Here is an 11327-nt window from a genome sequence, read left to right as displayed (position 1 = left end):
GATTTAAAACAAACCTTTAAACAAAAAAGGTAATTCAGAGTTATAAATGCACAGCTTATCCAACAAGATTTGAATAACACAATTAATACAAGATATGTAAAGATTGAATTTATCAATTACCAAGAATCTTTAAAGTTCAGTTTCTGCAGATAATGTTTTTCTTCATACAACATTAATCATGAAACTTATACAGAATGTAAAGAGTGTAAGAGTTAAGAAAATCATGCACCAAGATATATACTGGTTCAGCCATCCAAAGGCCTACATCCAGTTTCAGATTTAGATACACCTCTAAATCCAGTCAAATCCACTATTGATATTCTTTACATGCACCCTGCACAAGCAATATCCAATCAATGAATTTAACAAGCAAATCTTGACACCCACAAGATTAACAAACCATTTCTTGACTCCACAAGAAACATATAACCCAAGAATATTGATCCCACAATATCCTACTTGAGAAAAACCTATCTCAAGATTTCTCTTTACACAACTCTTCCAGAGATTCTCTAATCTCAAGAGTTAAAACCATTCAAACAATAACAAAAGATCAGAAACGAGTACACCTGTTCGTGTAGATATGATCTTCAACAACGTAAACCAGTTTAGAATGAATTTTCTATATGAACTTCATCTTCTTGAATTGATCTTGCACACTTCTTTTTCCAAAAGTTGATTTTCAGCAGATATGTTCTTTCTTTCTTTTTCAGAAAATCTTTTTCTCTTTTGCAGTAATGTGTATTTTAAAAAAAAAAGTCTCTCTTGTTCGTGTAAGTATTTCTCTTCTTTCCGTGTGTGAAAATTCTCTTTTAAAAGCTTCAGTTTTAATCTTATTTAAAGACAATTTTCATGTGCAAGGAAACAGTTATTTCAGTTATATTCATAACGGAGATAATCTATTACCTGTGATGGTAATCTATTACCACGAGTTAGAATAACTGAACTAATTATTTCAGCTCCTGTTTTAATCTATTACCTAACATGGTAATCGATTAACACGATGCCAAAATAACACAAAACTCACATTTGGAACAGAGGTAATCGATTACTTTAAAGAGGTAATCGATTAACACGATCCTTTTTCCTCTTGAAATCATCAGAATCAGTTTGGTAATCTATTACCACACATGGTAATCGATTATTCCAGTATCAATCAGTTTTTCAACATGAGTCAGGTAATCTATTACCAGTTCAGGTAATCTATTCCTTAACTCAGAAAATTTCTGATGTTTTCAAGTTTTCATTTAAAGTCTCAAACACTCAGTAAATTAATACTTCATGTTCTCAACAATGAATGAAATAAGAAAAATGAGTATTATGATATTTTTACCTTCATGTTAATTACTAATTTTTAACACATAACAAACAAACACATACAAGCCTAATCTTTTAAACAATCAATACATTATCCTTTTGACATAGGCTTAAAATAAAAAGCAACATGAGCAAAACATCAAAACTAAAACTTCTAGGGAACATCTTCCAGATGTAGATTCTTCAATCTTCAACAAATTTTGCTGTGTATTAAATATGACAAATTTTATCTTTGATTGGTGTGTAATCTGAATATGATTAGTAAAATTTGTATAAGAAAGAAAGATATTAATAAGAGAGCAAGAAAGACCATTAGAAGCCATCTAAGTGAATAATCTATAATCCCCCCTTCTAGATTCGTGTTCTACCCGAGACCAACAACCTGTGCCAATGCATCACACCTCCAGCATATGTCACACACACACCCATGTCGATGCATCACACATCGAGCACTGTGTCAGGCACACGCCCGTGCCGAGGCATCATACACAACATTCTCATTAATCTTAATTTATATTTCACATATAGATCCATTCCATTTTAGCACACACCACTATATATATGTATATATATATAGGGGATTGTTAACATACTTTTACCTATTATTTAGTTGGAGTATGTTAGCAACCTACACCAAAATTTTAGGACAAGAAAATCAATCATTTCTTTTAATTCGGTTAATTTGTATAAAGGATATTATAGTAATTTAATTTAATTTTAAAAGAAAATAAATATATATATATATATATATATATATACACACACACATATAGCAACACATAGGTCATCCAGCATGCACACTTCATCTAATTAAAATTCCATTTATGACTCACCTAGCGAAATTACAATTTCGCCCGATGCCAAGCTCAACCCGAGAGCTCCTCTTCTCGCCCATGCCTAGCATTGAGAAATTTTGCCCAGTGCTAAGGCTTGGTAGAGACCACCTTAAGTAATTGCACTTGGCAAAATTATAATTTCACCTGGTGAAAGGCTACTCCAAGGGATCACACCCAGCGACGAAATTACATTTTTGCGTAGCGTAACCTTCTAAGTTCCACCTTCATCTTCGTGAAGGTTCGCTCGGTGCGAGGAACTAAGCTCGGTGCCAATGCGACTTTCTACAATTCTAAAAATGCAAACAGACATCTCATAATTCATCAATCATCAAACAACACTATTTTCATATTCTAATCAGTCAGAACTCATCATAATTACTTGAAAACACATCAATTTCATAGAAATTAACATGCATCAATTCCAGAATCCTCAATCCCTCATGAACCCTAACTCACAGGCACATTTCAATCAATCCAATCCATCATCCAGAACATAAACTACAGTAATTAACATAAGAAATACCCGTACAAATCCACACATAAGTCATTATAGAATTATTAAACATGCAAACAGAAATAATTATAAAATTTCTAAGAATCCTAGGAAACTCTTCCTCTATCCATTCTCTCGTATGACTATGCATATGAGAATCCCATTTTTTCCCGTACCTCGTTGTGTAAATTCGACTAGTTTTAATGCAATGTGAATCATTTCTAAGCATTTTTTTGAGCACTTCTCCTTAGAGCTCTTGTTTTTCCTTTCCTCCTTTCTCACGCCTTTAAAATACCAATTGAAAACCCCCCAAAATGAGGGTTAATTTGCTAACCCCTTCTTAACATTCCCTCGAGTCAGGTCAACCTAATTCATTTCACTTCCTGACCCGCTACTCTTTTTCCCCCAAATAATCAAATAAATAAATAAATATAATAAAAAAATACTTTTTCCCCAATAATAATAAAATATTTCTGACCCAAAATGTAATATTATAATTTTGATATCAAAATATCCTATGAAATCAACCTTTTAAATTTTATAATAAAATATATAATTAATATAAAAATATAGGGGGTTGTATTTCATATCGACTCATAAGTTATCCTATAAAATATATAAATAATTATTTAAAATGCTAATAAAAATACTTATTTAGTACGTACAAAGTAACTATTTAAATTGTATAAAATAATATTCCCCTATAATAAAAAAAAATAATTCTGATTAAATACTATATAATAATAATAGTATTTTTGAAAAAACATGGTGTTACAAAGATTGGTTTGAAAAAGTCTGTTAAAGAGGGCCGGTCTTATCCATATGCTCCTAAGCTACATTGTATTTTAAGCACCTTTAATGATTTTGGAGATTGGTACCACGTGCATGAATGAATATGCACAAGTCCTTGAAAAATGTTAGTGGGTGTTAATGTTGGTGTATTGAATGAGAATGATTATTTTTATGCTTGAGTTTGCATGAATGATATTGCATATTGTACTTAGATACTATATCTTATTCTTCACATGTGCTTATTCGTGTGTGAGATGTACACTCACTCCTCTTGTGTTGCATGTTGTAACTTTTCTTATTTAGGGTCAACACCATACAAGAACTGATCAGATAGATGAGGTTGAGCTTGAGGGAGACGAATCTTAAGGCATCGATTTTATTTTTATGGGTCTTATTGGTTTGATTAGTGTGACACTAGGGCTAAATAGTTGTTCCTTTATGGCATTTTGAGAATCAACTTATAGACACAGAGCTTATTTCTTTATGTTCTATTTTATTTGGGGATTTATAACACTTTTTTTTTCTGACAATGATTGTGAACTTATTTCCATCTTATTCTATTGTTAGTAATTAAAAAGGTTTTATCTAGTTAAGGAGAATGGACCATTTTGAAATTTGAAATAAGGAGTCATAATTACAATCATTAAAATATAATGGTTTCTGGATGTATGAAAAAGAAAGGGAAAATATGTGATTATAATGACGAAACAAAGAAGTTAGATCTTAAAGAAAGTTTCTAATTAAGAAAACGCTTCAGTTACTCATAAAGGTTTATCTCGATATGTAAATTTCTTTTAAATTATGTTTTGATTTCAATAACTTTAAAAATTCTTAACCTAAAATTACTTGTACATAGTAATACTAACATATAACTCTAGAGGACGATCAATCTCACTTTTAACCTTCCTCTTTAAAGATATATAAGGTACATTTTACAAAAAAACTAGACTAGGACTTTATTACTTTAAAGGCAATATAGTTTGATTCCGAGGACATGATTATGTTATCCTAGTAGATTGGTGTATGTTAGATTTGACGAAATTGATTCATATATTTTTCAGTGAATTGGCCTATGTAATTCACTCATTCAATACAGACCTAAAAAGAATGATATTCTTGTATATTAAATAGACAAGGCTAAGGTATTAAACAAAATTGAATTTCAAATAAATAGAATAGCAACACTATATAAATAATATAAACCACATTCCTTTTTATTTATTACAATATAAGTTATTCGTAGGAAGGTCAAATGCATGAAGGAATTTAATAATTTAATTATCTAAACATGAAATCCATTACAATAAAAATGAAATGATCATACTTGTGTCTTCAACCTAACTAGTTGTTGTTGTACCAGAATTGCTTTTGAAGGTAATTAATTGTGCTCTTATCAACTTGGAAGGCTTTGGTAAGAACCTCAGTAGAAATAGGTGGAGTAGAATTAAACAAAGCACTACCAATAGTGATAGTTCCTGGACTTTGACTGCTGAGACCAGCAATGGCAAGAGCATTGCCATATCCCACATTTAATTGGAAGTGAATGAGGCCAATTGGAAACACAAACACATCGCCCTTGTTCAGAACTTTGGTAAAGAGACGGTTTCCATCTTGATTGGATGAGACAAATCCAACATATAGAGTTCCCTCAATGACTATAAGGATTTCCGTGCCACGTGGGTGAGTGTGAGGAGCATTTAAGCCCTTGGGTGCAAAATCTATACGAGCCAATGATATACCAAGTGTGTTTAATCCTGGTAGCTGATCAACAAAGACCGGAGTCACTTGTGCACCAAGTGGGTTCGAGGTATTACCAGCCTCCACATGTGTGAAGAAATCTTCTGCTTTCACGAGCTTGGGATCTTTGCAGAATTTCCCGTTCACAAATACTACAAATTAACAAGACAGAGTTTTAATTAGATTTAAAAGACCAATTATAATCATTCTCATGATGATGTAAATGTGAAAGAAATAAACTAAACTAAGAATTGGCATTGCAAGACTCATGAGGAATCAATGTCTGTGCATACCAGCATTCTTGGTGTCATTTAATGCCACACAAAAATCTTGCAGGGGGCTGGGGTCGTAGGCAAAGGCAACAGAAGATGTCAAAGCCAAGATGGCCACGAGGAAATACACAACTTTCATCTTGCTTCTCAAACTTAATCTTGTAAGATTTTGGGTAAGTAATTGCTTCTGATTGAGAACTGAATTGTTTTGCTGCCTTTATAAGCTTTGCTATTTATAAGGATGAACCGTTGAACTAGTTTCATATATTTATGTTTACCCGCAATTAATTTTTTATTTGGTGATGAACCATTCTTTAGTAATTAACTATACATATATACGTGCTTGATCAAAGTCAAGCAATTTTTTCAACATTAATTACCTCGTCCAACAGAACTTGTACCCACTACGTAGTTTTTTTTTCTATTAATATATTATTTTATAAATGGGAAGCCATTAGCAATCAAATAGCAGTTTAGACTTGGTCCCATTTCTTCAGACTTGAGTTCTCTTTTCCCGGGGACGGAGCCAGGATTTCAATACTGGGGGGCCGAGAATTGAGAAGGCAAGAATTGAGAAGGCAAGAATTGAGAATGATCAAATGAGGCGCTACATTTTTTTAAAAAAAAAAAAATTCCAAAGTGATACCACATAGCAGGCCGTACCAGAAGTCCAAAAGTTGAATAAAAAAATAAATTTGGGTTATTCATTTAATTATACATATGAGTTTATATTAAAAATAGGGGGTGCCATATAGTAATATATATGTATATAAAAAAAAATTAAAATTGTTGGGGGGGCCGTGGCACCCGTAGGTCCCCCCTTGGCTCCGTCCTTGCTTTTCCGGACTTGCGTTTTTCTCTATGCATGCATCTTACGGTTTAATGTTTAAACTTGGTCGTCATGGGTAGTTATAGTGAAAATTAAATGGATATTTTATAATTAATGACAAACTAGGTCGCTGAGCAAGTTTATTATATATCCATCAACAGCTTCTAGTTCTAGACGACGTCGTGACTTGCTCAAATTTTGTACTTCAAATTAGCTGTGTTAAAATATTTTATCTACATGCATTCGATTGAAAAAACTAATTAAAATGGGATTCGCGGATCTCATCGTTATGTGATTATGTATCCATCTTGTTCCTTATGAATTTTGTACTCGCAAAATTAAAGCTTTGTTGGAGTTGGTTGTGTCTAGCTTTTAAGTTATGAGATGTAGAACTTTTTTGTTAAGCATTTTATTTTATTTTCATTTTTATTTCTCTAAATTATTCTTAGTCAAAATATATAACCCCATTTTAAATGAATTGACATTTTTTTTTGTTAATATAGTATAATAATTTGAAAGAAAAATCAGTTATAGTGAAAATTAAATGGATATTTTATAATTAATGACAAACTAGGTCGCTGAGCAGTTTTCTGATTATGTCAATGTTGAAATATTAATTTGTTCTTTAATTTTATTCACAATACCCATATTGTTCCTTCTGAATTTTGTACTCCAAAATTGAATATTTGTATGAGTGGGTTGTCTTTGTCAAATTATGCGGCAATTTATTTTGTTAAACATTTTATTTTATAGTTATTTTTATTTCTCTAAATTAATCTTAGTTAAAATAGTTCCAATTTAAATCAATTGATTTTTTTAATATAGTATAATAATTTTAAAAATATCATTTTTTAAGTTAAGATAATATATTGCATTTAAGAAATTCTAGTTTAAAATTTATTTTAAGGTTTTAACGCATCATTATACTTTATAAATGCATGAGTTTTTAGTTTATTTTACATTCCTTGTGTCAGTATATATATTTTATATCCCCGACTAATTGAAAATCACCACCTTAGTTCACCTTAGCTATATGTGACTTTCACGGTAACTTTTACAAAGGTTTACAATTTCTTTTCATACCAGAAAATTTATGATTAGATAATAATGTAAAAAAAAAATCAAATATATAGTTATTTCGTTTCAATTAAATTCAATTTTTTTTCTTTCTAAAATAAAATTTCATAATTAAAATTTGTCAATCCAAATTAGGATTTGATTATTAAACTTGAATTTTAAATTGCAACAATAAAAGAAGATTGTCTTATTTTTATGGTATATTTTTAATTTAAATACGTTTTAATTTTTCACAAATAGTTTAAATATATTTAAAATTTTTACAAATAGACGAATTTTAACGTCAACGTAGATAACTTAGAATTTTTTATATGGATGGATATCCTACAAACGTTTGACCTTAATCTTTAAACATGTATTTAGTTTGGGTTACCTAATACTTGCTTTATATAAAATTGCACTAGGGATTTACTTCTAAAACAACACATTTTGCATAAAACAAGGATTATAGTCGCCATATGCAATAGTTCAAAACTAGCCTAAGAAATCAGGTTATAAACATTGTTTCGCTGCAACCTATTTAATAAATGGAGCGGTGACCCTTAAAGGTTAAATACTTATCTGGTTTAATATATTGTACCTATTGAATTGGTTATATTCACTAGTGGAAAATTAGCATATTACACTACAAAAAAAATAACCTGTGCCTACAGACACTTTGACCTATAGACCTGAATTAGTGTAGGTAAAACTAAAAAAAAAAAATTACCTACAAATGTTTAATGTAGGTATAACTCAAAAATCTATACCCACTTTTATTTGGTGTAGGCAAAACTCAATATAACTTAAAGTTCTTCTACCAACAAATTATTAATGTAGGTAAAAGCCTTCAAAGACTTATGCCTACTACTATTTTAGGTAGGTAAAAAACTTTACAAAATTTATACCTACAGTTATTTAATATAAATAAAAATCCATATAAAATAAAAATAATTATATATAAGATTAATTAATTTCATAGAACATTAATATCAATACAAAATATATAATTAAAAATTAGAATTAAATAATTAGGATTTATTTCGACAGGTACTTTATTTCCACCTCCACTACACTCACACGAAAATTAGCCATCTTGCAACGTATCCTTTATTGCCGACGTAAATTTACGTTGGACATGGTCCTGTCTGACGTAAATTCTGGCGTCTTTTTAGGCCCCTTTTGACGTCGGGCTATCTAAATCTCCGACGTAAATTTACGTCGTCTTTGACAAGCGACGTAAATTTACGTCTCCCATATTAACGTCGGCTGTAACGACCTGACAGGCCACTACACTCACAACCACAGCACACCGGAAACACTAGGTAGAATAGAACGAGTATATAAATATAGGATCTAGAATATAAATATATACGAATGTTCCAATCCAACTAGAGTTAGGGCGTACAATACAAACATTTCATCAAAAGTCACTATGCCAAGTGACTGAAAAACAAACAAAGCATCCTAAAGGATTCAGCTCCACCTTCCAGCTACAGATACACCACCTATCCCTGCTCTGCTCCCATACATAGTATGATCATTGCAGTCCAACCACATGGAAACAACAAAAGGGTAAGCTAGTATAAAAGAAATAACATATAGAAAATTTAAGAAATATAAATAACCACAACTATCAACACTTCATCAACATACATCCCATTGATTTTTCAACTTGGTCATCAATATTCATGTAATGCGTCGTCATGCATATCAACTCGGAGATCTCATACAACAACTCAGCCTTTCGACCTACAACAACTCAGCCTTGCGGCGTACAACAACTCAGCCTTTCGGCCTACAACAACTCAGCCTTGCGGCCTACAACAACCAATATCAACACACAACACAACACAACCGTACCGCTCAACATAGCAACTTACAATAATGTACAACTGATACAACTCAACTCGTCTCAACAACGTTAATCAATATTAGTCAACATATTCATGAAATAACACATCCAAAACAACCTTCAACATATCTTAATCACTCATTGTGAAGTGACAACCATTACTAATCATAGAATATCTGGAGTTATAATGCTCCTATCAGGCTCATCCTTATCTCATATTAAAGATAAGAAGATTTCCTATAACTCTTATGAAGACACCAAATCCTAATTCCTTCATCTACCATGTTAAAAAAAATGATAAAAACCGCAACAGCTATAAGGAATACTGGCAGCTTGACCCCTCTTCACTAAAACAGACATATATGGCGTTATAGCACTCCTATCATACTCATCCTTATCTCATATGAAAGATAAGAAGATGTTCTACAACTCTCATGAAGACACCGAGTCCAAATTATTTCATCTACCTTGTGAAAAATTATAAAAACCGAAACAGTTATAACCAATGCTGGCAGCCTGACCTCTCTTCACTAAAACTGTCATATCTAGAGTTCTAGACCTCCTTTTTGGGTGATTCCAACGCCATTGGAAAGCTAACATCCAGGGCTACAACTTTCATGAATACCTCAAGACCAAATTCGGTCATCTAGGCCCACCGCTGCAGCGCTCAATCCAGCGCTTTAGCTGTAACTCTCTGCCAGCTCATTTTCTCCTGGGCTTCCTTTTTCGTTTCAGCACCAAGTGCAGAAATTCTACACTTCCATGGCTTCCCTTTTTATTTTTCAGCTAAAATCCATCAATGTTTACCCTCAAAACATGATCTACCAACCACATACAATCCAAAAACATCAACAATTACAATATACATGCATCAATCATCAAAAAACCCCAAATTTTCATCAAGCACCACCATCAATCCACAAAAATCAGCCATCAAGTGAGTTTCTAACTCACTTCTAAACAATCAGCATAAACAACTAACTTCCCTTACCTTGGCTCAAAAACTCCAAGCTCCGGGAAGACGAGTATGGAAGGGAAGAAGAGGAAGAGAACTCCGCACACGGTATGCTACCCTTAGCTTCCAGCTTGCAAAGAAGGGTCTTCAAAATCACTCACGGATTTAGCTAGAAAAAGAGATTTGAATAAGGTTAAGAATTGAGAGAAAAGAAAGATCAACCACTATGTGCCCAAAAGAGAAAACAAGTGAGAGTGGGTGAGGGTCCGGGGAAGAAAAAAACAAACATCATCGGTCTCACATCGGCTGCGTTTACGACGTAAAAAGCTTCAAATACCCGACGTAAAAAGGGTCTTTTGTACTAGTGTTAGTAATTAACTATACATATATACGTGCTTGATCAAAGTCAAGCAATTTTTTCAATATTAATTACCTCGTCCAACAGAACTTGTACCCACTACGTAGTTTTTTTTCTATTAATATATTATTTTATAAATGGGAAGCCATTAGCAATCAAATAGCAGTTTAGACTTGGTCCCATTTCTTCAGACTTGAGTTCTCTTTTCCGGACTTGCGTTTTTCTCTTTGCATGCATCTTACGGTTTAATGTTTAAACTTGGTCGTCATGGGTAGTTATAGTGAAAATTAAATGGATATTTTATAATTAATGACAAACTAGGTCGCTGAGCAAGTTTATTATATATCCATCAACAGCTTCTAGTTCTAGACGACGTCGTGACTTGCTCAAATTTTGTACTGCATGAGAAACTAACGTTTTATATGCCTAATTAAGGCTTCAAATTAACTGTGAATTAAAATATTTTATCTACATGCATTCAATTGAAAAACTAATTAAAATGGGATTTTATGTCATTATGTACCCATGTAGTTCCTTATGAATTTTGTACTCGCAAATTAAAATTGAAGATTTTTTGGAGTTGGTTGTGTCTAACTCTTTAGGTTATGAAACAACTTTTTTGTTAAGCATTTTATTTTATTTTCATTTTTATTTCTCTAAATTATTTTTAGTTAAAATATAGAGTCCCATTTTAAATGAATTGACTTTTTTTTTGTTAATATAATACAATAATTTGAAAAAAAATTATCATCTTTTTAAATTTAGATAATATTTCATTTAAGAAATTATAGTTTAAATCTTATTTTAAGATTTTAACGTACGCATCA

The 11327-nt window shown here is 31.8% G+C and overlaps 1 protein-coding gene and 1 long non-coding RNA gene across 2 annotated transcripts; both read right to left on the bottom strand.

Annotated features, from left to right (window-relative positions):
- Window positions 1–4627: 4627 nt before the first annotated feature.
- Window positions 4628–5671, bottom strand: LOC145956745 (germin-like protein subfamily 1 member 7). The gene is made up of 2 exons (XM_083072341.1): window positions 5469–5671; window positions 4628–5327 (listed from the first exon to the last, which is right to left on the bottom strand). The coding sequence occupies exons 1-2, from the start codon at window positions 5584–5586 to the stop codon at window positions 4780–4782; spliced, it is 666 nt and encodes a 221-aa protein (XP_082928467.1). The 5' UTR covers window positions 5587–5671; the 3' UTR covers window positions 4628–4779.
- Window positions 5672–8654: 2983 nt separating this feature from the next.
- On the bottom strand, window positions 8655–10917 carry LOC145956746 (uncharacterized). Its single transcript, XR_014432979.1, has 2 exons — window positions 10179–10917; window positions 8655–8851 (listed from the first exon to the last, which is right to left on the bottom strand). It is a non-coding gene; the product is annotated as an uncharacterized LOC145956746 (long non-coding RNA).
- Between the last annotated feature and the right edge of the window lie 410 nt (window positions 10918–11327).

This window comes from Cajanus cajan, chromosome 4 (assembly GCF_000230855.2).
Source record: "Cajanus cajan strain Asha chromosome 4, NIPB_CcT2T_4, whole genome shotgun sequence".
In the NCBI taxonomy this organism is placed as follows: domain Eukaryota; kingdom Viridiplantae; phylum Streptophyta; class Magnoliopsida; order Fabales; family Fabaceae; genus Cajanus; species Cajanus cajan.
This window is presented reverse-complemented; position numbering and strand designations above follow the sequence as displayed.